This window comes from Stegodyphus dumicola, chromosome 2, assembly GCF_044657685.1.
Source record: "Stegodyphus dumicola isolate Sdum_Otavi_A_Nest chromosome 2, ASM4465768v1".
Classification (NCBI taxonomy): Eukaryota; Metazoa; Arthropoda; class Arachnida; order Araneae; family Eresidae; genus Stegodyphus; species Stegodyphus dumicola.
The window spans coordinates 107,128,706-107,155,528 of NC_140769.1; the positions used below are offsets into that span (position 1 = coordinate 107,128,706).

Below are 26,823 nucleotides of genomic sequence, written 5' to 3' on the forward strand. Positions count from 1 at the left end.
CATTAGTTAAAGGTTTCGATGTGGGAATTTGTTCCAAATCCCAAAATGATTTAAGTGATGATCTCCTCAGTGTTTATGCTTAGCGTATTGATTGAAACTTGCTCATGTTTGCAAAATGCTCAACTCACAATTTATCGTTCCAGCAGTCATCCATCCTAACTTAGAACTGTAGAGTCATTAGGCTAATTGGAAGCAGGAAAGATGAAAAATACGCAACCGCCTTCGCCGGGAATCGAACCACGGACCTATGGAATACCGCCCCAGTGTGCAGAACCACTACACCGCGAAGACTCGCTAGGGAAGTGGGAGAAATACCTTATGTACTCCCCTTTTTAAAGGGTGACTAGGGTTTTAGGGGACCTAGTCGCCAAATCCTGGGTGTGGAGATTCATCATCCACAACCCTTTTAGTTCGGGCGCCACTTGTAGAGTTATTAGGCTAATTGGAAGCAGGAAAGATGAAAAATATGCAACCGCCTTCGCCGGGAATCGAACCACGGACCTATGGAATACCGGCCCAGTGTGCAGAAACACTAAACCGCGAAGACTCGCTAGGGAAGTGGGAGAAATACCTTATATACTCCCCTTTTTAAAGGGTCACTAGGGTTTTAGGGGACCTAGTCGCCAAATCCTGGGTGTAGAGATTCATCATCCACAACCCTTTTAGTTCGGGCGCCACTTGTAGAGTTATTAGGCTAATTGGAAGCAGGAAAGATGAAAAATATGCAACCGCCTTCGCCGGGAATCGAACCACGGACCTCTGGAATACCGGCCCAGTGTGCAGAACCAGTGCACCACGAAGACTCGCTAGGAAAGTGGGAGAAATAACTTATAGAACAAAGGTAAAATGAAAGGTTTTCGTTCCTTTTAATTATTTCTCCATTGATTAAAGTTAAGAACACGTTAACATCTAGCAAAATATCAATTTTTCTCGATTCATAAAATGTAGGTTCTGCTAAGGTTGAATCTTGGAAACTTTCATATGAATTCAAAGGTAATGTTACATTTGGAATGTTTCATGTAATTCTGTCTGTTATGAAAGAGGACTAGCTAGTATTAAAATGAGGTGTAAACAACAAGTCGACTTCTGCAGTAGCTGTCGTATTGAAAGTTCCTGAACATGAAATTAATATCTTCGAATTTTTTATGCTTAATCCTAAAGTGATAGCTGTTTTCCGACGAATGAACAATTTTTCACTACCTGAATCTAGCAAACATCTACAATTTATGAATTTATTTTTTGAGTTTTGTCCCTAAATTTATGTAAAATTTAGCGACATACAGTCATGTACAAAAGTACATGACTGTGTTTACCATTAGCACGAGCTCCAAAATAGTTATTTTCATAGCTGTGCTCACAAACATTTGGATAAAACTCACAGAAATTGTGTTATGTTTTTATTTTCGACTTCCCGTAAAAATAAAATAATAATAATAATAATAATAATAATAATAATAATAATAATAATAAATAAAAAAAAAATAAAAAAAAAAAAAAGAACAAAGACTTCCCGTAAAAGGAGATTAGATGCATTTTTGGTTTGAAATTATTTTCTAGATGGAAAATGCTATGGAATGGTGCAAACATTGGAAGGTGTCCATTAATGCGAAAAAATCCCTACAACTAATAATTAGAAAAAGTATACAGAAGGACGTATTCACAAATTAAACTGCCATCTTCCTTTTCTTACTCTAGTTTCTTAAGTTGATAAGGCCTTATGATCAAGATCAAACTGTTACCGGACGTTTATTTACTAGACGACACATCTTTAAGCACGCAAATCATTTTTCCATACGAATCCTCGTTTGGGCTTCAGTTACCGAAAGACAGTTCTACCCGCTGTAAATACTGAAAAATAGGTTGGTTCCTAAAGATGGTTCCTACTGACCGCCGTATTTTATTAGAAACAAGACTTTTCATCGAAACCTCAAAACAGAGCCACCTATAGCGAATTAATGAGCAGTTCTTCACAAAAGCGAAGCCTTGTGACTTAGTGAAGAGACAAAATCTGGAATTTGTGGTGATTATCATTTTAAGTCGTATGCCAATACGACGACGAATAATCAATGTGGTGATTATATTTTAAGTCGTATGATTAGAAGCCTCTTTTTGTGAATTCTAAGCCTCTTCCTTCGCTTTAAACCTTCGAGGATGTTATCCCATAGGCTTTAGTCTCTTTTCTCCTTTCTATTCCCAGCTTCATGCTATTGAGCTCAACTTCAGATGCTTTCATTGCCATTAATATACTTACTTTAATTACACTAGTAAGCACTTCTTAGTGGACTCTAGTGTATCATAATAGTAGCAAAGTTGTAAGGTATCAAACGTTTTGCTTATGTTAAAATCCATCTTATTGTTCCATCTGTTTTCACTAGAATATGTAAATAAGAGCCACCAGAATATGTAAATTATTACCAGAATATGTAAATAAAAGAAGTTTAAATCCGAGTAAGAACGTCAAAGAATAAAAGTTTTCATCGCGAGTGACCTTAAAGGACTTCTTCGATTCTACTTGACTTGCGCGTAAAATCTCTGAGGTAATAAGTTTCTTTTTTGCTGTTTCATAATAAGCATAATTTGTGAATTTTACCTAGTCAAAAGCTAGGCTAGAAATTCACTTTTAAATGCAGACTTTTTGTGTTGTCTCTGTTATTCTCGTGAGAAGCGGAAGTAAGTTCGTGATAAATTTGTTTTGTATTTCCAGCTAAAGTCTTAAAATATATTTTATTGCTTTTATTATATTGTGTCCCTTTGGAATTCTAAGAGTATAGTAGAAATGAAACGAAAACTCATTATTCATTCTTGTATTTTAAACTAGTTTTAGTTAAGCAAAAGTGAGTTTTAAATTTATATGTGCAGTTTGAAATTATATACTGTTATAATACTTTGTTTAAGTTAGTAATTCGTTCAAGTATGTATTTTTTGTTTTATTGTAAATCAGATATTCTATTGTGGTCGTATTTTTACACTTACACATAATATGTTTGTATATGTTTGTTTGTATTCTCTTTTACAATGCTTTTAAAACTATGAAAGTGTTTTATGATTTGAGATCACCAAATAGCTTAAAATTTTAAAGTAGCTCATTTAGTTGCATCTATTTGCCCTTAGAAACTAGTTATGGCTTTAATATCAATGTAATTATAACATTAATACTGCAGTTACCTGCTAATAGTTTCAATTATCAGTTCATTAATACTAAATTTTTGTGCATATTTTGATTTATTTTACTTAATAAGCGTTCTCAACCTATTTTTTATGATATCTGTTTTATGTAAACACAGTATTTTACAAGTATTTGAGAACTTTTATATCCTGTTATAGTTTAGCACAATTTCAAATAATGATTTTAATTAATTATAAGCTAAAAGTGTTTAAATAAACTTAATTTTTGAATAAATTGGATAAAAGTGAATTGACATTCTTGTATACGAAAACAATTTCTTACAAATTTTTCATAAACTTTTTAATATTTTAAAAAGATTATCAGACCTTTAATATTTTAACAGCAAGTACACAATTATTTTAACTATTTTAACGAAATGACAGCAACAAGCTTATACAAGCATTACAAAAATCACATAAATTTAATCACCTCTCAACTTCGATTGAAATTTCTCAGTTGAGGAATTGAAGGTATCAAGAGCGTGGAAATATTGACGAGTAAGACGAATTATCACAAAATTTCTCCCTTTGACTTAGTACAAAATTGTTCGGAGAAATAACACCAGAGGACACTATTCTGTTGATGTCATGAATTTTGCCATCATTTATAGAGTTGTTGAAGCTATCATATACTGGAAGTAATGGTGATGTTGTTGCTGTGATAGGATGATGGCCTAGGGGAAGAAAAAAGAAACCATTTAAATTGTATTCGTAATCTAAAGCAGTGGTATTAAACTCAAATTGCATGTGGACCGTATTCACAATCTGAAAACAGCTGACAAGCTGGATATTTTTTTTTTAACAAAGTGAAAAATGTTATTAATAAAATAAATAATATTTTAAATAAATTCTAAATTTTGCTTACTAAATACTTATTAAAATATACATTAACAACAATAATAACATAACAAAAGGAAAAAATTCAAATTTATGTTTATTTTCTATCTGAAATCTAAAGGTACAAGATGTTGTTGGTTACACTATATAATTCAAATATACTGACAAATAAATATTGAATGATATTTCTTTCAAATTATTCTAACATGTTTAATGAGTTATGAAATTATTTACTTTATTTTAACTGAAAATAAACAAACTACGAAAACTTTCTGAGAAAAATTACGAAATGGGACAAAACTTAGAAATAAATAATAACAATCTAATCTCTTTCGCTTATTAATCCAAACGGGCAATTTGCCCAGAAGGACTATTAATTTCGTTTTGGAATTTTGCGTTGATTCACTTTTTAAATTGTTGCCACTAAATATTATCACCTTGTGTTATATTTAAAGAAATTAAATAATGAAGTATCTGCATAAATGTATGTATGTTTCTCGCATTCTGATAAAGCAACGGTACACTTAAAAAAATTCTATAAGGTTACTAAGAAAACTAAATAACAGGTGTATTCGTTGTAACTTTACAAGAATTATGCCTGTAATGGTTACAGATCTCTTTCTTGTAATATCACAGCATATAGTTATGTAAGTAAAACATATTTTTCTCATGTAAAATTATCAGGTTCAATGTTCCTTCTAACCTTCTTCGGGAACATACAAGGACCTGACTCGGAACAGAGAGCTCACTAAAGCTATGTTCACTAATTGTTGTAAGTAGACAGGATACAGACGAAGGGTATACAAAACCCTTTATTTTTCTCTATATACAATAACTTCCGTACTTCGGAATACACTGACCCTCCACTCGGGGTCTAACGTAAAAAATGTATAAAAATAAAACTAAACTCTAATTCAACTTTAGAATAATACACGTGGAAGATTGGCCTTATAATAACAGGAAGCATATGTAGCAAAGAGACTGTGAACACTACAATACGTTTAATTTATCAAGAGGATTAAAACCTCTGGCCTGGAAGGCGAACAGCAACTGCGTAACTTCTAAGGTAGGTGGCCTGCGTTGACTCACTGCTTCCTCTCTCTCGCTTGGCAAAAAGCCACAACTTAAGTACTTGGCGTTCGCCAGACAAACTTTGCATAAAAACCTTCACGCTTATAATTCTGGCCGGAAGTAGAAAATAAGAAGTGATAGTAAAGATTTAAAATAAAATAAACGTTAGTAAAACTTAAGATCCTTACATACTTCCCGCCAGAGTTAATTAGTTTGAAACTGAGGTCTAAAACGACCTTGTTGAAAACTTTTAGCTCTAGAATCTAACGCGAGGCCAACCTTTTACAAACATAACTTCGTTAGAAACTAGAAAATTTAAAAGAAAGAAATTTGTTACAATAGCAGCTCCCAGGATATACAACAATCTTTTTTTCATCTGTACTGCATCTAACCAGGAGCTTTATTCAATTCTGGTTCCTTCCAGAGATCTGGAAGGAAAACTAGTTTAATGAAATGTTACACAATGACATGGCAAGTAACATATAGAATTATACTGCTCTTAACATTCTTATTTCATTCATGACTATTTTAATTATCTCTCCCCGTGCTCTCTGACATGTGTTGTAAAAGAACACCAAACACGAATGTGTTTCTGTCTACGTGTGCCACACTTCCTCCTACAATCAAAACACTAACGTGTTAAAATTCAACATAACGAGACCTCTTAACACACCCTACTTTCAACTCTAAACCCTGAGGTACTATTCTAAAAGTGGCTAACTCTAAAGTGTAGCGTCAGAGAGCCTAACTACATCATTCAACCTTTACCACATATTCGCCATGATTTAATCTTTACAGTCACACGAATAACAAATTTTTAACATTACTTTCACTTTTACCATATCACGGTATTTCTTAACATTTAAAATAACAGTTCACATGTATATAAGAACATATCAACATGTCGTTAATTTTACAGATTTGAAAACATACATTAGTAGTACATTGTTAACTTCTATTCTTTTCAAAGCAAGTGCCAATTCTTTCTACATTGAAATAATACTACATTTCAAAAAGTCTTTCAGACTAAAACTTCTTTCTTGCTAGAATGTTTTAAATAAAATTTATACAATAACTTTTTACAATATTTAAGTCTTTACACAACGCTATTATACATCAACTTTAGTTTTACGCACGAGTAATTTAAAAACATAATACGAAAATCGGTCACAACTCATTTCTCGCCCTTTTGGCGATAAAGGTAGACCTCGCATGAGGTAAAACTTCTTGAAATCTGCCACTTGCAGTAAGAATGAAAGATTAACTTAAGTTTGCAAAGTAACATAAAATTTTACTTATCTTTGTAATATTCGGACATCCTTTTCTGCGCCCAGTCTTTAAAGGTACTGCAGATAGTAGCTTGGTTTATCCTCCTTCTTGTACGGGCTCGCCCTTCAGTGCTTTCCTCTGGAAACTTCCGTTTTTCAGCAGTTCGGCCACCCTTGAACACCTTCCTTTTCTCCTCTGCTTGTGGTCTTGGCCGTTTGAAGGCAGCTGGTCTTGGCGGAACCGGGAAACTTCTGTCGTGATCCTGCTTGGACCTCGTTGTTGGCCGTCCAAATTTTCCTTGTACTTTTTCCTCCGCCGCTGATGGCCCTTCCGCAGTTCGGCGACTTTTGCTGCGGAGAGTTCTGTCGGATGAGTAGATCTTCCGTTTTAAAGCCGGGTTATAGTTGCCGTCATTTCTCCTGGTCCTCTTCACATACGTCGTCCTTCTCCCTTCTTCATTCTGGGGGTGTTCGTGAACTCTGTTTTCTGGACGGTGGAACGGCTTCTTTTTCTTGTTACCTTCCATTTTTCCGCGGGGCAATTTTCTTTTCACTTGCTTCTGTCTCTTTGGCTTGCCCTTGTACTTGTCGTTTTTTCACCTCTGGAACTTGTACCTGCGGTGTCTGCCGTGCCGGATCCTGCAAAAGATCTGAAAAAATTTGCATTTTATTACGATCGAAGTAGGGCTTGATTTGATCAATGTTTGCGGAACAGGTTTCACCATTTCTGGCTTTTAACACTACAACAGCGTGAGTTATTTTTTCTATAACATATGGTCCTTCAAATCGTGGAAAAAATTTGGCAGTTTTATCTTCTGGTGCTGAAGAAAGTGAATGCTTAATTTTTAAAACTTCATCCCCTACTTTATAAGTTACTCCCCGTCGTTTCAAATCATAATATAATTTCTGTTTTCTTTGTGCTACTTCCGTATTCTTTTTTGCTTCTTTTATTAGTTTTTCTATATCACCCATTTTAAATTCTGGGGCTCTTTGTTGCACATAAAATAGTTTATCTAACGGTGTTATAATCTTTCTGCCTAGAAATAACTCAGCAGGAGTTTTGCCCGTTGTATCACGTTTTGCGGTCCTAAGGGCGAAAGCAAATTCATTGAAATAGTTATCCCAGCTTTTATGAAAATTTTTAACATAACTACGGATAATTTTCACTATATTTCTGTTGACCCGTTCCGCTATATTTGATTGCGGCCGATACGGGACCATTTTTAAATGACGTATGCCCAGTTTTTAGCACATGTCTTCAAATATATTACTTACAAATTGAGGACCATTATCCGATATAACTTTTAGGGGCGCCCCGTATTTTAAAATATATTTATTTAAAATAGAATCGGTAACCAATTTCGCGGAGGCTCGTTTTAAGGGAACAATTTCGGTCCATTTACTAAAATGATCAACCATAACAAGGAGATAGCGACTTTTATTTAACTGACTTTTTGGGAAAGGGCCCAATAAATCGATGCTAACGATTTCATTTGGAAATTCGGATTTAATACTATTTAGAAACCCGGCCGGGCGGAAATTAATATAATTAACTGCTTGACATGTTGGGCAGGACTGGACATACGCCCTTGTTAACATTTTTCAGTTCAGGAAAGTAGACTGCCTCGCGTACGCGTTGGATAGTTTTTCGAATACCAGCACGAGAAGCTAAAGGGCTGTCATGGAGCTCCTGCAGGATAGTTAATCTAAGACTAGCTGGGATAATAGGTCGAAATTCGTTGTTGGAATTCGTAGTTTTTGTGTAGAATAATAGACCATCTATTAGTTCGTAATGGGCCGCCCTATTTCTTATCGCCACAATATCTTGGTGGCTAAAATTTTCAGGATCCTTCAAATACTCATAAATACTTCCAAACTCAGGATCCTTACCCAGTTCTGTTATTACAGTTTCTCGGGAATTTATTGTACACGCTGTAAGCATTGCAACTTTTACGGTATTACCCTGTTCGTCTAATTTAATTCGTGATAGGGCATCTGCTACGATATTTTCCTTTCCGGGGGTATGCTTGATTACCAGATTATATTCTTGCAGCTTGAGTGCCCATCTTATTAACCTTGGGGATAAATTTTTCCCTGAGTACAATCTAGTTACCGCCGCATGATCAGAGTATACTGTTATCGGTGCCTTTCCAAAATAAACTCGAAACTTTTGCACTGCTAACAGAACTGCAAGTGCCTCTCTCTCGGTCGCGGAATAGTTTCTTTGTGTTTGATTTAAAGTTCGGCTAAAAAATGCCACGGGCTGCTGATTTTGCGAAAGTACCGCTCCTACCGCATAATCCGAAGCATCCGCTGAAATTTCTAAATTTTCATCCTTTTCAGGAAATTTTAACACAGGGGCTTGCGTTAATGCTTGTTTTAATTTTTCGAAAGCACTATTGGCTTCGGCCGTCCACGAGAATCTTGCCTTTTTCCTTTTTAATTTTAACAATGGCTGAGCGATAGCCGCAAAATCTTTTATAAAGGACCTATAATATGAACAAAGTCCTAGAAAAGAAGAGAGCTTCTTTGCCGTGTTTGGAGTCGGATACTTTTGTACAGCGATTATTTTTGATTCATCTGTCTCGATCCCTTTTTGCGATATTTTGTAACCTAAATATTTTAATTCAGGGGCTGCAAATTTGCACTTTTCGACATTAACTTTTAGACCGGCCTCATTTAATAAAGAAAACACCTGTCTTAAATCCTGTATATGTTGGTCGAGATTATCACTAGTAATAATGATATCGTCTAAATAGATAAATGTGGACTTTCCAAGAACAGTTCTTAACACAATGTCCATGCATCGCTGAAATGTTGCCGGGGCGCCTGAAAGGCCAAACGGCATACGCAAAAATGCATAAGTGCCAGACTTGGTTATAAAAGCAGTCTTAGGCACGTCCTCAGGCCTCACCCCTATTTGAAAATAACCTGTCGTTAAGTCTAAAGTCGTCATAAATTTGGTTGATTTTATGTTCCTTAAAATTTTTTCTATGATCGGTAACGGATATACCGGATATTTCGTTATGGAATTTAATTTACGGTAATCAATAGCGAATCTCCACCTTTTTGGATGCTCCAAAGGATAATCATTATTTTCCTTACATAAAACCACCGGGCTAGCATAACTACTTGAGATGGGCGTTATGATCTTTTTACGTAGCATATCGGTAATATGCCATTCTATAATTTTTTCCTTATTCTTATCATACCGGTATGGTTTTTGACGAACTGGCAATGCATCTCCGGTGTCAATACTATGGTTAGTAACCTGAGTAAATCCTGGAATATTACTAAATAACGAAGCAAATTCATTTACCACTTGTCGGATTCTATCTTGCTCGTCATTAGGCAGGTGGTCAAGATTTAACCTTGGCGGTTCAACCTTTTCTACACGCACTGGTTTCATTGTCAGCTTAAGGGACGCTTCATTAAAATCCAGTGTAGCTTGATCGTCTGAAAGAAAGTCTATTCCTAAGATCAAATGTGCTTGCAGATTCTTTACTATAAAAAACATCACCTTTACTTGTTCGTCCTTGATACGGATATACAAAGGTACTTTACCTACGCACTTACATTGTTCTCCTTGCGCCACTAATACTGTCGTATTATCCGCATTATATATGCGGTATTTGCGAAAATACTTTCTAAAAAAGACTTCTGCCACACAGGAACACTGCTCGCCGGTATCCAGGAGTGCGGTGGCCGGGATATTATTCACCAAGACTTCAATCTTCGGAAGAGTCAAATTTTTCACCATTACTGTATTTAACTTGTAGGAAGAGGGATTTTCGTGGCCTTCGGATTTCCGCACCCTCTCGTCAGCAGAAATCCGTTTTAGTTCCGTTAAATTATTTTTCCTTTCCGTGCTTTCCTTCTTTTTCCCCTGGCCTTGAGACTTTTTTCCTGGGTTGCTATTGAACTGTCGACGTTCGCCGGCTGTTTTTGAATGCTCGGGTTTCCTTGCCCACTGATTCGCTTTTTCTCCGTAGCCGTATGCTTGCTTGAGTTTGCTGTAGTCTTGGCGTACCAAATTGGTTTCGCTGTTGATATTGGCGTCTTCTTTCGACGTCCGCCGTTCTTCTACTTTCAAACTGGATTGCTAGCTCAAATAACTTTTCCAGTGTAGTCGGATTTCTTAATTCAATAAAGTCTTGCACTTGGGGCAGTAACCTCGGCAAAATCACTTGAATTATTTCAGGATCTGGACGGTTTCCATACAAGAGCTTGAAAACGTGAATTTTTCTTAAAATAAAGCTCGAGAGGTTTTCGATTCTTTGTTGATATATACTAAAAAGTTCCGTTTCTAATTTCGCCCGATCCCTTACAACAGGGAAGGCTTTTAGTAGGGCAGTCTTGAAATTCTCGTAAGTATAGGTGGGACTTCCTGCTTGACCCAAGAGACTTCTGCCTATACATTTGAACCAGTTAAGCGCTTGGCCCCTCAAAGCGCTGGTAGCTAAGGTAACTTTTTGAAACTCGTGCACGGGGTAGAGCATGAAGTGGTCATCCAATTTTTCCAAAAAACTGGTTACCGGTGAGTTTCCGTTAAATGTTGCTTCTGGTTTCATCGAAGCGCGCATGGTCTGGACGATGTAACCGAATCCTTCCAGGGCGGCAGCTGGCATTTCTGGATTCTGAGCCGTTTCTGCAGGCAGCACAGGTTCTTCTTGAAACTCGGCCATGGTTATTCTTCTTCGTTGGGCGCCACTATCAGGTTCAATGTTCCTTCTAACCTTCTTCGGGAACATACAAGGACCTGACTCGGAACAGAGAGCTTACTAAAGCTATGTTCACTAATTGTGGTAAGTAGACAGGATATAGACGAAGGGTATACAAAACCCTTTATTTTTCTCTATATACAATAACTTCCGTACTTCGGAATACACTGACCCTCCACTCGGGGTCTAACGTAAAAAATGTATAAAAATAAAACTAAACTCATATTTAACTTTAGAATAATACACGTGGAAGATTGGCCTTATAATAACAGGAAGCGTATGTAGCACAGAGACTGTGAACACTACAATACGTTTAATTTATCAAGAGGATTAAAACCTCTGGCCTGGAAGGCGAACAGCAACTGCGTAACTTCTAAGGTAGGCGGCCTGCGTTGACTTACTGCTTCCTCTCTCTCGCTTGGCAAAAAGCCACAACTTAAGTACTTGGCGTTCGCCAGACAAACTTTGCATAAAAACCTTCACGCTTATAATTCTGGCCGGAAGTAGAAAATAAGAAGTGATAGTAAAGATTTAAAATAAAATAAACGTTAGTAAAACTTAAGATCCTTACAAAATCTCAAACGATATATCTATAATAATTGCAGATTATTTGTAATATTACAACAAGTAATTATGTAAACATATATATTTTTCTCATGTGAAATCCAAAAGATATATCTGTAACCTTTACGGGCTATTTGCTTGGATAATTACAGCAAATAATTAAGTGAGTAGAACATACTTTTCTTAAGCAAAATCACAGAGGATATATATACAACTGTTACAGGCTATTTGCTTGTATTGTTACAGCAAGTTATTATGTGAGTAGAAGATACTTTCCTTATGTTAAATCCCAAAGGATGTATCTGTAAAGGTTTCAAATTATTCCCTTCTAATATCCCATTAAATAATTATGTATGTAGAATATATTTGTTATAGGGAAATACTAAAGGGTATGTCTATAAAAATAGATGTTTTGTCTAAATTGGTGCTTCTTATAATAAAATATATTGAAATCGATATCTTCGAGTAAAAGAATTATATGTGTTTGTATATGCAAGTAAGCATAATAGTTTGGGCTTTTAAATTAGCCAATCTGTCCTCAGAATAGTATTAATTTGAAAGATGTGCTTTCAACAGCATTCAGTATGTTCTTTTTCATAAAGTAACATTATTCTGTTGCAGAGTATTTTTGTTTTATGAAGAGGAACTTATGTCTTATATTACTAAAAGGCCTTTCAAATTATCACTAATCTGAAGTTGAATTTTGATTAATTTAAACGTTCAAATTGATATGCTACTCCTTACATTACATCGCATGTATATCCTTTACATTAAATACTAGAAAGACATATCTTCGCATCATCATCTCTGTTTTATTAGCAGTGCAGAAATTTCGAGTTTATTTTGGAAGCGCCCCGGTGACAGTCTATTCAGACCATGCGGAAGTTGGTCGCTTGTATTCGGAAAAAATCTTTCACCCCGGCTTATACGTTGGACGTTAAAACTATAAGAGTTTAACCTAATAACAAAACACACACGCCGTGAAAGAAAAATGTTGTCGCGGATAATCTATCAATAATTAAGATTGACGAAGAGAGGAATACTCAGATGTGCGATGCTAAATTTCAAAATAATTGAGTCTCGTGAAACAATAATTTCAGAACTGACCCTGAATTCAAAGATACTTATGCATATCTTGAAGACCCGAACATTTCGAGCATGTGGACATAACAGAAATTTGAAACAGGATAACCCATTATGAAGTCATTGATAAATTACTATTTTATACGAAAATAACTAATAAGAATCAAGAATACCGGCCAATAATCTCAGAGAGTCCACGATTAAATATTTTAGCAGGATTCGCCCATTTCGGGTCACCTAGGTATCAGGAAAACATTGCAAAGGGTTCGCGAAGCAGTAGTTACAGAGGGCGGTAACGGCGTATGTCAGGTCATGTCACATGTGACATTTAATTAATGACGTTAATTATAACCCGTTCGGGTACTTAAATAACATAAAGACCATTTTCCCCAATGAATTGGTGAACATCTATTTGCTCGGAACTTATCCTAGAACAAGGTTAAATAAGAATAGATATCTCTTAACTGCTGTTGGTCTCTTCTCCAAACGGGTGGGAATAATTCCCCTTAAACGAGCATCAGCAAAAATAGTATAAGATACTTTCTTAAATAAATATGTATATTTTAAAATACGGGGCCCCAATAAAAGTAATATCTGATAACGGAAGACAATTTGTTAGTCACTCATTTAAAAACGTTTGGACAGAACTTGTCACACGCCATCTAAAAATGGTAGCATATAGGCCGCAATTGAATATAGCGGAACGTGTAAACAAAAATATTGATAAAATTATTCGGGGATACGTTAAAAATTATCATGACCATTGAACTGTGTCAATGAATTAGGCTTTGTTTTAAGAACGACGAAACATGATAATACACAAAAGACCCTCGCAGAACTCTTTTTAGAGAGGAAAATTTTAACTCCCTTAGATAAATTCTTTTTTGTGCAGCAAAGGGAAGAAGAATTTAAGCTAAATGGACATTCAGGAAATCATTAATGAAGCATTACAAAACTCTGATTCAGCTAGGCAGAAGCAGAAATACTATTACGACAAGAATAGACAGGAGGTAGAATATTCTGTGGGTCAAAAAAGTGTTAAAGTTGATGCATTCCTTATCATCTGCGCCAGAAAATAGAGTCGCCAAGTTCGAGCCCAGGTTCGAAGGGCCTTTTGTAATCGAGAAAATTAAATTTACGACTTTTTAAAGGCTGCAACCGGCCAGAAAATAGTTACTAAAGTTGATCAAGTTAAAACATACTACAGTCGAACTGATTTTGAAATTTTAAAAGATCTTTTTCAGGCTCCTGTAATCGTGCCAAGAACTGCGGATAGTCAAGCAAGAAACTGGATTCTCCCAACAGGGAAAAAGAAGCAGGCGGAAAGTACGAACGAAAGGCCAGTAAAATGAATCCCGCCGCAACGAGGTCCAGGATCAGCGAAAAAAGAGAAAAAGTGTGAGGAAAGAAAGGCCAGTAAATAAAGTCTCGCCGCAATGAGGCCCAGGGCCAGCAGAAAAGAGAATACCAACGAATGGAAGACAGTTGACGAAGCTGCCACGACTGCAATGAAGAAAACGTTGGCAGGCAGTCATCGTTATCCATTGACAACCACCACAAGAGAGGTTGGAAGTGATCCAGCACAAAGAATTGTCAGGGGTAAAAGGACAGCCTAGGCAATATCCACGCCGCTTTAACAGACAAGGAAGTCCAAAAGGATATTACAAAACCCGGTGGAAAGACGTGCCCCCCAGAAAACCAAGTGAAGGGCCGAGTACCAGAATCAGGAGTAACCCACGAGGAAAGTCAGCGCCAAAGGAAAGAAAAGGAAAGAATTTCCGGCAGAAAATGCAAGCCGCCCGAGGAGAAAAATCAGATTAGAGAACCTGAATTTACCCACCTGCGAAGAATTCTGCCAGAGAGGAATGGAGGATCATAAAAAGCAAACAGATAAGTGATTTTTTTTGTTTGTTTGTTTTTACATTTAGAATTCAAGTTCTATTTATATCAGTTTGTTCAAAGTTGCTTTCTCAAGTGAGAACAAGTCTTAAATGCTGTTAAAAGCAAGAATTTTGAGTTCGCAAGTTTGCAAGAAAGTAAATTGTAAATATCATTTAGTCGGAAAGACTTGAAATTACAATGAAAATTGTTGTAAACTTGAACTTAAAATTAAATTTTAGGAAAAGATTGTAAGCTATAGATAGCAACTATGTAACCTGTGACGTAAAATAAATTAAAAATTTTATATGCTAAATGTGAAAAATGTGTTTGTGCTGAAAGTAAAATTTTAATTTAATGTTGATTTGTAAAAGTGCTTTAAAGTTAAACTTTGTTTAAATGCAAAACTTTGTTTAAACGAACGATTGGGGAGAAGGTATAGAATGAATGTGTTTTAAAGGTTAGTTGAAGTCTAGTGTGTCTATATTTAATTTTTGTTTAACAGATGGTTAGTTGGTAGTGTTGTTTGTGGTAACATAACACTGACACGCTCATTTCATAACAGAACAAATTTCTGGAGAGCGTGGGAGGAAAGGAGTTAAAATGTGAGGGAATGAAATCTGTTTGACGACCAAATAAATGTAAATTGGAAATTTTTCCTAGAAACACAGTACTAATCCTTTTTCCTTCCAGATATTTTAGAAGGATCAGAGTATGTATCATGATGCTCTTAAGATCCGAAAGATATATATAACAAAAGAAGAGCAACAACTTTTGTAAAAAAGATTTTATTTATCTTAGTTTTAACTTAGGGTTAGATCATTTGTAAAATTGGCCCTAAAAGGAAGTTAAAACTTCGATTTCAATAATGAGACTGAATTAAGAATTCAAATGTATTAGAAGCTAAACTTTGAACTGTTAGGAAGTTTTGTAGAATTTAAATTAGTAGTTAGAGCTTTTTCTTCCAGTACTTAAATTCTGGTGAGGAAAGATGTAAGGTATATCCTAATTTTATAACAGTTAAGTTTATGAACCTTTCTATCCATTCTAGCTTCAGCTTAAAATTCCTTATCACAATGAGATTTTAGAATGGCATTAAACGCAAATGAGAAGTAGAAAGTATTTAAGTCAAAGTTCCACCGACTTCAATTGGATTATTCAATTATGGCAAAGCACACGAAGGCTATCTGCCTGAAGGGGAGGGATGCCTTCGTGGAGGACTTTCTAAGGGAAACTGGCTCATATACACGTTACACATGGGGAAAACCACGAAAACGCTCATGCTGCCAGCCTGTTCGCGGGATTCGAACCTCGAACCGAACTACCAGTGTTCAGCGTCTTTACCGCTCGGCCGCTGGTGGGCTCCACCGACTTCGAGAGACAGAGTTAGGATTCCTGAATAGTTTGCCTTTTGGTTACGTCTCTCTAACTGTTACTATGCTCGGTCGTATTACGTGTCTTTTGATAGCTTCGCTGACTATTTTAATATTACGCACCAACTCGGGTAGAATTTTTGTTAGCTTTGGCTAAATCTCTTTAGTTAGTTATTAGATAGTTCTTATTAGTTACATTTTAAATTAAGCTCAAGTGGAGGCTTTGTTGTTGTACGAGAAGTGAAAGGGGCCGAATGTATATTTTTATTTTGAGCAAATAAAGGGTAATTAATCCTTCTTGAGTTTACATTTCTGCTCTCGGATTTAAACGATTATTCATTTAGTAGTTCACTAAGTTCCTCAACACTTAGAATAAAAGGGAGGAACACTGCAGAGGCTTGAGATCAACATTGTCATGATTTAAAACAATAGAGCTGTCAAGGTGACGGCTACAGTGAAATGAAAACATTTTGAAATTTTTGAACGGCAACACCCACTTTTTTCTGCGCAAATTGATCAGCGTATTGAAAACCATAAATGGAGTTGGAATGATACATGTATGACGAAACTTGCCGGATTAAAACATTTACAGAGAGCTTGTAAAGACTAACGAGCAAAGACGAAATGCAAAGACGAAATGCATAATTGCAAAGACGAAATGCATTGAGGCACTTGGCATAATTCACAGGATAGACAGTAGAAGCTACATTGGGCTGAGGAAAATCCTCAAGATGTCGCACTAGCGCCTTTACACGAAGCTAAAGTGTGGTGCAGCATTGCAAGCACATTCATTCTCGTTCCGTACTTCGAAGAGGTCGCTTCCACAGGTATGAAAATGTGCTCCATCGCAAGTACTCGGTTTACAACAATGTTGCAAAATTGGCTCTACTCTTATATGCGCCCTAATTTCACCAAATGTGGCGATGTGTGTTCTGCGCTGTTTTGGGCGTGATTATGTGTTGTATGGCAACCCTGTTGACGTTAAAAAATCTTTTCCTGGAACGGTTTAATTGCTCGTTGGTTCGTGTCGTGCGTGTTTTGAAATGGCCTATGTTACAATGATGGACGTGCTGGGAAGATTTCAGTCGCGTATTTTAGATTGTGTGGAAAGTAAATTTAGTATTAAAAGGTACAATGTTGGAGTTGTTAACGAGTCTTTTGTTGAGTGTGTTTATGAGGATTGAAGTGTTTTGGGAATTTCTATATGACTTTTAAAACGGAATCTGAAATGAGGAGCTGCTATGAGAATTCGGACGAAGAAGGGTGTTTCTGATAGTTCTTGTGTGGATTTGCAGTCAAATGGTTCAGCGGAGTTTAAAATTTGCGTTGTAGTTTTGGTGTAGTAAGTTAACTTTGGAGGAAGATTTTATCGTTACTTTCGAAATTTTGAATCTCAGAAAGATATGTGATATAGCAAAATCGTGGCACTTTTGTTCAGAGACTTTGTGTGACTGGCGAAATTTTATTCAGGAATGTATTATGGTAAGTGCATTTTATTTTATTGCTTTTATTTTGTAGAATGTTATGTTTTTTACTATGAATTTTTGTTGTTATTGTTGTTTTTTGAATTTTTTGTAATTTAGTTTAGTTTATTTGGTTGATTTGTGCGCAATGTCTAGATTGTGCAATTTGTAGATGTTTTTTAAGTTTAAACAGGATGCTCTGTACATGGTATTCTTTGAAATTTATTGTTCTTATGTTAATTTATTCAAGCGAAGTGTGCTTAGTTCGTAGATTCGTTCGTTGCATAGATTGTGCAATTCGTAGATGTTTTTTTAAGTTAAAATATATCGTTGTGTAGATGGATTCTTCTTAAATATTTTTGGTTAGAAACTTTACGTTTTTGCTATCTAAATTTTTTGTTTTTGTTTCGGATTTTTAGTTTAAATTGTATGTACAAAACATGGTTTTTGCATGCGCGAAAATCGCGTTTTTGGAAACATTTTAGGTTTAAAGTTCGAAATGTAGTAGACAAAAAAATTAGATAGTAATATGGCAACGTGGAGTTGGTGACCTGAGGGCGCATATAAGAGTAGTTCCTCAAAATTAATTTCAGAATTGTCGTCAATGACATTGTATAGATTCAAGATAGCACTCCTCCATATATTGCTACATTTGTTCGGTAAGTGCTGCAACAGCATTTTGGAGGAAGAATCATTCCATGGTTTTGCAGTTTCGTGGCCATCGTCATCCCCGACCTCACTTTGATTAATTTCTAATTCTGGGGTTGTCTAAAATCTAAGGTGTAAGCATCAAATCCACGAGATTTGTCAAAACTGAAAGATGCTATAAAATATAAAGCTATACTTATTCCTACTGAGATATACGTTTGTCATTGTTGTCAACAATCTCCCGCATGCAATGCGTTATCGTCTGCGAAGAAGCATGTTGAAAATTTGTAATTCCAATAGGAGATTTTTCCTTCTCCTTTCTTGCGCTATCGTTGGTCCTTTATAATGCTCTTCTTTGCAAATGTTCAAAGCCGGGAATTTTTTTCATGCGTATATCGTTCTAACGCCATTTATGGTTTTCAGTGCGCTGATCAGTTTGCACAGGAAAAAAAGGTGGGTGTTGTCGTTCTAAAATTTCGAACTTTTTTCACTGTAACCGTAACCTTGACGATTCTATTGTTTTAAATCTTCGCACCTAAGCTTGATTTTTTGCCCATCGGTGCAGAAAGACTTAGCGGGTGCAAAACAAGACATCTATCTACTTTGTCTGTCTGTCTGCATCGCAATCTCGAGCGCATAAAATAACATCTCATTTTAATTGTTTTAGTAGATAGGCCGCTGGTGGTTTATACAAGGTGTCTTATAATTAAAGAAACCTACTTATAATTAAAGATATACTACTACTACCCTACTACAAGCGAATCCATTGATCAGAAAATTGTGAAATTTTTGTGGCGGACTTAATGAAAGGATAAGAATAGCTTTCAGCCCAAAAAAAAAAAAAAAAAAAAAGTTACAAATAACGTCACCAGCGGGCATCATATTAATAAATTATACATTTAGCCATACCTTTACAATAGTTTTAAAATTTTATACATTTTGTTACAAAAAACATGTTTCAAATGATGGCATCATTTTCAGCTACCATCTGAAATCGTAAGATGGCCTGTTCCCCAGTTGATCACACAGTTCCACAGTGTATGCTGGGAAATGTTCAGCACGTGGCGTGTAAGGCTGGCTTAAAGATCAAGTAAAGTTCTTGGATTTCCACGACTTATCAGATGTTTCAAATGTCCCCAAATCCAAAATTCGCATGGACTGTGGTCTGGAGATCGAGAAGGCTACACATTACGAAAGTGCCGGCTGTTTTGGTAAAACAGTTTTACTAACAAAGAGCGATCTCGTAAACTTATCGTCATTGTGAGCAACAAGCACATTAAAATCAAAGTACCTATGTATCACAGATTATTTATTTACCGCTGGTATACATCTGCATAGAGGTTTAACCAGTATCTTTGGTTTATGTCCTAGGGCCAATTATGGTGATGTAAAGTAAGGTACTCACTCTGCCCCATCACTCGAAGGCGAAGAGTTCGGCTGACAAAGTCATGAAATGAAATGAACATGCATACGTCGGTAAACGATGAAAAATTTCAAAAATGAAGTCCCCGCGAATGTTTCTAGGTTTTATAACAGCTGCTGCATGACGTCGACAAAGAGCTAAATCAGTAATATTGACACCACTCCTTTGGAGGAGGGAGTTATTTACTTTCATAATACTGAAACAGGTGACGACAAATATACTTGTACATTACAAACAAAAAGCGCAACGCTTGCTGAAAATGAATACGCGATAAGTCTAAATATAATGCTTATAATAAAATTTAAATTAAATGCTGCATACCGATGTGAAGATGCTACAAATGTAAAGTAATTTGTTTAATCAAATATATATTCACCACAATATTTAACCGCACAGCCTCTATCATAATTCCATGAGTGAAAAGTATTTTGAGTGCAAGAAATGAAAGCCGAATTAAATTCTTTTTCCTGCAGTAATTCAGAATAAGTTGAAATTTCATCTGAGTTTACGAAACAGTTTCCTCTGTTTTTTTCAGTTGCTGTTTCAGCAGGGCTCAGACATTCAGGGTCACTTGAAGCTCTGTTTTCAGGGATTCTTTGCTGAGAATCTAAAGAAAAGAAAAATACATATATTCCTGTAAATCAGAGTTTTCTATGCTTTTTCTACTTTATCAAAATTGTAAATTAAGGTATAGCAATAAGAACTGTAAGGCTAAATTTACTGTTTAATAACTAATACTTAACTAGTTTTGTTAACCGATGGTACCAGGAACTCAGATGGACATACAACCAAGCCGTACCCCAACTTATAACCTTCGTATTAGGCAGGAGGTGGATCTGTCATAAAAATCTCGCCATCAACGAGAGTATATGAAATTCACTTTATTGCTATCCGTCCCACCTCTCAAACCCATGGTTGAACTGTTCGACTGAGGCCCCGGCGACCAAAGACCACGATGGGGCGAGGCTCTATAAGCCTGAAGATTTGACTCGTCGTCATAATGTTCCTACCAGTACCCCGTGGGCAGCACAGCAGCATATAAACATTCCGTACCGCATAGAGAAAAATCCACACTTGTGATTGGACATACTTTCAGATAGCATTCTCTTGACATAATATTGTTTAGGCGAGTGTGATGTACATACATAAATGATTATAAATATTGCTAAATTTATTTTATTTACTGTAATGTTTTGGACCCTTGAATATATAACTGAACTGCCAATCTTCACATGAAATTTTGAATCAATCAAACCACTACATTCCTAATTATGTCGAATGTATTCTCGCCTGCTTAACTTTTAGGAAGCGATGGAGCTGGTTTCTCTCGGCATTTCATGCGTTGCAGGCTCTTGAGAAATGTCTAGTACGTAATTTGAGCGTATAGAATAAAGCGTATCTTTAGCAAGGGAGTCGGAGTGTTCGTTTCCGTCAGTCCCTGCGTGTCCTTTCACCCATCCAAGCGAAATTTTAATTTGACGGTTTTCTTTGAGGAGATGATATAATTTATGTTATTGAAGAAAGGTGTTTAAAGTTTACTACTGCACGCATCTGATTTGTTTATGAGTTGATTGCATTTATTATTAAATGCGATCCCATAAACAGGTAACGGAGAGCGGAGACTACTGGCGACTATCGTAGACATTATTTCTCGTCCTACCAATCACTATACGATGAAACGTGTATTCATATTTTTAATTTATATGCATAATTATATGTAAAAAGTACAAAATATAGTTAATTTATTTTCATTATGGTTTCTTTTTTTTTTTTTTTTTTTTCTTTTCTTTTCTTTCTTTTTTTTTTTTTAAATCCGTTCCTTTTTTGTGGGAGTTTTAAAATTCTAATCTTAAATGAATTTTAACTATTTTACTATACACTAGTAAAGCCCGCTGTAGTTAACATTTAAAACAAAGAGGCTGTTTTCACATTGTTTAGACGATTTTGCTTTGTTGTAAAAAAATATTCTGCTTGGAATTTTTTTTTAATTGAAGCAATATTTTTGAAAGCATAAATTATCGTTTGCTACTTGAAAATTTTGTTTTCATGCGAAATGTCGCTTTTAAAAAAGCAGTGGATAGAAGACCATGCTTGTGTTCTTTCCGGATAATATTATCGAGTTATTAAAAAATATTATGAAAGCTATACGATAGGTAATGCTGTCAACAACAAAGTGGAAAAAAAGTTCAAAATTTAGCTTCGGTAGAAAAATTCTTTCAAATATGTGTTCAAGGGAAAAAAACGGAATTTTTCGAAAGTTGCAAAAGTAAGATATTCAACGTTAAAAGAAAATCCGCCAAGTCAAAGGCCAGTTGCAGAATCATTAAAATGCTTAGTGCCAACTGTCACTCGAAAGTCATTAATGTTGATGTGAATCTTAAAAATATGAAACATCTTAATCTGCATAGTCTTTCTCTACAACATATTGCCGAATACAGAACGCGCTGCAGAATTCTTTAGGAGAAACATTTATCCGGACAAAAATAGAAAAGTGTTGTCACAATAGATGAATCTTGGGTGTACTTAAATAACTGAAATAAAAAGCGATTCATTATTTATGATCACCAATGTGGAGAAAAAGTCGTAATACATGGTTGAAGGCGGTATCTAAAGAAAGTTTTTCTGAGAGATTTATGACTGCTGCTGGTTTTTCATGTAAAGGCAAATTAAAAATAAAGAGACTGGAGGAAAATGTTAAGCTCATTCCACATATTATCAAAAACATATCATCGTTGTCAAACCAATATCTGCTATGGTCAAGTCTGTCGCATAGCAGTTTTAATTTGACAATATTCTGGTTGAAGCTTATAGTATATTTTTTAAGCGACCACAGTTAAGCATTTTTTAGCATAATGCTTAGAGTCACATAACAGTCTTTTTATGCGGTAATTTGGTTAGTAAACTAGTCATAATAGCCAAAATATCGAGATCTCCAAAACGTGCGCATAGCAAATAATGGTTCGAAAACGACGATATTTTATGCCAAATTTTCAAATATGAAATACCTTCTCTTTACACACAATATGATCAGTCAGTAGAACTGCATAAAGGAAAAAAAAAGCAGCGACAGGTCAAAATCTACTGTTAGTTTCCTGGCGCTTTTGGACATTTAAAAAGAAGATTGTCCAAACGTCGACCTTCAACCTTCCTTTGGAAAGTTGTCCAAGAGGAATGGGATAAAGTACCTCTTTCGATACTACAAAAGGCTTCATTATCATGGATATTATGGTGTATAAAGATAATGAAGAATAAGGGATATCAAACAAAACATTTAAAAGTTTTAGGTAAAGCATTTCTGTAATTACAGTGAAATTACAATGAAATTACAATGAATGTGTAATTACAATGTAATTACAATGAAAATCGTCTGAAAAATGTGCGAACAACCTCTGTAATCCAAAATAAAAGCATGAAATATTAATTTTTTAAGATAATAAGAAATACCTCTGCTGTTGTCCATCGGAAAATGATTATAATTTATCAAGCAATTTTGGCTTCGAAGAACATAATTACAAGATGGTAGCTGATCACCAGAATGAAAACTGTCGACTGAGTTTATGGACTGGTGTGTTGTCATTAGATCACTACAATGTTGTGATTCTGTGAGAGCAATGGAGCAAGTTGAGTTTCCTTTCCTTCGACAGAGTTGTTTCCAGTTTTTCTTTTTCATTTTGTCATTATGATTGGTATGATGCTGCTTCTTACTGGTAACTAAGAAACAGGATGATGGCGATTCGAAGCAATCTGAAATAATAATTTCTGAAAAAAAATAATCATATAATTTAAATATGTAGAATTAGACAAGTTTCTTTCTTCCAGAAGTTTAATTTATGCAATAAATTTTTTGAAATGAGCTAAGAATTGTTTTACCGACGCACAGAAAGTAATGGTATTAAAAGCTTCTTACCTATACTAATCGAAAAACATTTGCAAAATTATTTATTTGCTACTTATTTCATAATGTAAGCAATATTTGTAAATACAAAGGAATTACGAGTATATCGGTTTAAGGCATCCAAATTGTTTCGGAAAACCGAAAACAAATACAGTGGCTCCCAAAAGTGTTCGTACTTACGAGTTTCAGTGACATATTGATTTATTCATTAATAAAAATTCATAATTGAAAAAGAAAATTTTTAAATAATATCTATAAATTTCTCTTAGCAAAAGTACATTTTTATTTTATGAACATAGCAAAAAAAAAAAAAAAAAAAAAAAATTAATCAGTAATCAAAAGGTGACAGAAAAACTACCTCACAAAAGTCTTCGTACACTTTAAAAAATCTGTACATATTAGTAAATATTGTAGTATTTCTGTAGTTAGTATTATACTGTAGGGTATCCTGCAGCATTTATGACAGCTTTTAAACGTATGGATATAGAGTTCACTTTTTGTTTGGTATTATATGAGTAATGTTTCTCCTTTTTTTTTTTTTTTTTTTAAATTCTTCCATTATTCCTGTTTTTAGTTCGGTTTTCGCTTTTGCGTTGTGTCTTCCTACTAACCTCTTATTCTCTCTAGATGCTTTCTGTCTAGTTTTAAACTAGTGACTGAGGTGGTGTTTTCAGAACTTGTGGACAATTATAGACATACCAAAGGCGAACGTTCAGGGCCGTGTGCTTAGAATCGCTATCCTGATAAAAAATAAAGCTGTTTCCCCATACTCAAATTTTGAGATGATAAATTTAAATTATCTTTTGGAAATATTTAAATAAAGAGCATGGTTTACTACGCTATCAATAAATACTAAATTACCTAATCTTGATGCAGACATGCACACCCACACAAATACACCTCCAGTGCCTTGCTTTACTGTTTACAACCAAGTTCTTGGGATTAAGTTCCTCATTTTTTTCATCTCCGTATAATTATGTGCCCTTCGGAACCAAAAATATTAAATTTGTTTTCATCTGTAAATAAGACATAATTCCAATGAGCTTCAGGCTTATTTACCATAGATTTTGAGAAGGAAAGAATAAGCTTTCTATTTTTTACACTTCAAAAAATTTCTTCGAGTAGATCACCCATGTAATCTAGATGATCTGAGTATTCGTCAAACAGTTTCAGGTGAAATTAAAGTAGAAAATTCTTCAATAGATTCTATAGAAATCTTTACAGCACTCAAACGTGCATTTTTCACAAATTTTATAAATATAAATCTCTGATCACGTTGATGCAATCAGGGGAAGAACCGACTCCTTCGCATAATATGGGTAGTAACCTTCCTGCTGTAGTTTTTAGTAAAAAATAAAATAATTTTCTTTAATTGTCTTTATATAATGTACCTCTAATATTGATCTACTTTAAATATTAATTAAGATACATTTTTTAAGTATGGAATAGGTCCCCCCCCCAAAAAAAAAACTTATAATTCTAAGGGTTTCGACAAAGTTTGAAGACTACTGCTGTACAAGAAACTTTTTTTGCGATGTAGTCTACCTAGATGTGTCGTTATTAACAATGAACCAGAATTTGTTCGTACTACAATACAACAAGTCTGTTTCCTCGGAAAATTAAGTTTACCTTCCACAGACAAACTACGTGGAAAGGAAGAACAAAGACCTTAAACCTCGTCTCACCATCTCAGTTGGAAAACAATCATAGTATTTTCTTGAACGAGAAGCTACCAACTATCAGATTTCCCTTAACGTAGCAAAATATGACTCTACCTCTCAGACATTTGCATATCTCATATTTAGATAAGAGCTACTTATTACTGACAATATGGCCCATGGTTTTTGGAATATAGTCAGAAATGATAATTTCGTTCCCGAGGTAAAGCCCTATCTAAAGAAATTTGCTAATTTTATCAAACAGATAAAAGATTGAATAGAGGGAAGCCAAGGTAATCATAAGTACACTAGTCTGCAAAACTTAACGACTTCCCTGATTTTAGCGACAATTCTGAAAAATATCAACTGGGAGGCAAGAAAGTCATACTACAAGGGCACAATGTAGTACTTGAAGGATGACAAAAATATAGTAGCAAAAAAAGAATAGGACGGATACAGTACAAAACGAATAGAAAAAGGCTTTATTGACAGAATGACGTTGGTTAAAAAAACTATCTGACCAAGAGGTAGAACAACAAACCAATGAGCCAATAAGGGGCACGACCTACCCTAACTGCAGTGGTTGCGTTGCACCGTCTGCCGATACTCAACACCAGAGAGCCTGTTTGTTATCAGTCGTATGCAACGTTAGGGCACCAGAAAAATAGGCCACTTGTATGAAGTCGTCTGACTACAATAAACCAGTACTCTTGTCGTCTGTTGCGGTACGCAGTTACTGAGCAATGTTGCCCGCTGTTTGGTTTCGATCTCTTTTCGCTTACAGGGCGGTATATCGATCATCAGCCATCATCAATTTCCTTGACCGATCACCACCACCACCATCCTTTCTTACAACTATAGCTGTCGCATGGGAGGCTTTCCAGGCTCCTTAAACAAGCTTTTATCAGTTACAAGTCTTGGGCAGCAGACGTCTTTTATTTGACCTGAGTTCGATTCCAGACAAACGGGCTGGCTGTGTAAGTTTTTCGTGGTTTTGCCCATATGTGAAGTAGATACAAGCCAGTTTTCTTCTATAAGTGCTGCAAGAAGGCAATCTCCTTAAACATATTAGGTAGCCTCTTGGTTGCCGTGGGCGTTGTAGTCCGAACAAAAATCAAACCGGTTGGAAGTTCATTCCCTCGTTCCTTAGAAGTTCAAGAACCAGTCATCTGCTGGAAAAATTATGCTTACCCTGTTCTTTGATTTCCACGGGCCATTGCTTATTACTCTCAAGGATCCATCACTGGGAAACTGTACTGCGAAAAGCCAGAGAGATTACGATGGGCGATTAAAGCAAAATGTCCGGGAAATCTGCGGAATGGGGTGATTCTTCTTCGCAAATCTCATATCGCAAATGTAACGCGGAAGGCGCACACAAAAAAGTGGGAGACACTCGGGCACCCTTCTTGCAGTCCTAATCTCTCCCCATCGATTTTTACGCCTTTGGTCTCTTAAAAAGTTTCTTAAAAGAGCAGGCATTTTCTGACTTATCTGACTTCGAACAGCAGAAAAAGAAGTTTTACCTAACTGGTATATTCAATCTGATAAAGCGGTACGACGATCGCCTAAACGCTCAAGGCGATTTTGCATGACCTGCATACTGAATCGGGACAGCACAGCCTTCGAATAGAAACTTTTTGGTCGTCCCTTATGGTTTAAAAGACAAATTCTGGTTGTGTGTAGGCAGTTAGGGAACTCCACGCCCAGTCCTAAATCTTCCATTTAAATAACACTAACTCTGAAGAAGGCGAAAAACAAACATTTTCATTAGTTCTT

At 35.6% G+C, this 26,823-nt stretch overlaps 1 protein-coding gene across 4 annotated transcripts in view; it reads right to left on the bottom strand.

The window, feature by feature from the left end:
- Positions 1-3,456: 3,456 nt before the first annotated feature.
- LOC118185464 (DNA-binding protein RFX6-like) overlaps positions 3,457-26,823 on the bottom strand; it is a 169,261-nt gene continuing 145,894 nt past the window's right edge. For 2 of the 4 annotated variants that reach the window (XM_085811010.1, XM_085811011.1), the window contains 3 exons: positions 22,939-23,253; positions 19,871-20,101; positions 3,457-3,839 (listed from right to left, as the gene is read on the bottom strand). In XM_085811010.1, the coding sequence (XP_085667136.1) occupies positions 3,640-3,839; positions 19,871-20,101; positions 22,939-23,253 (746 nt within the window). In that variant the 3' untranslated portion in view covers positions 3,457-3,639. Of the gene's footprint in view, positions 3,840-19,815; positions 20,102-22,938; positions 23,254-26,823 lie in introns of those variants that run through there. The other 2 variants (XM_085811012.1, XR_015039520.1) reach the window with 2 other exon arrangements.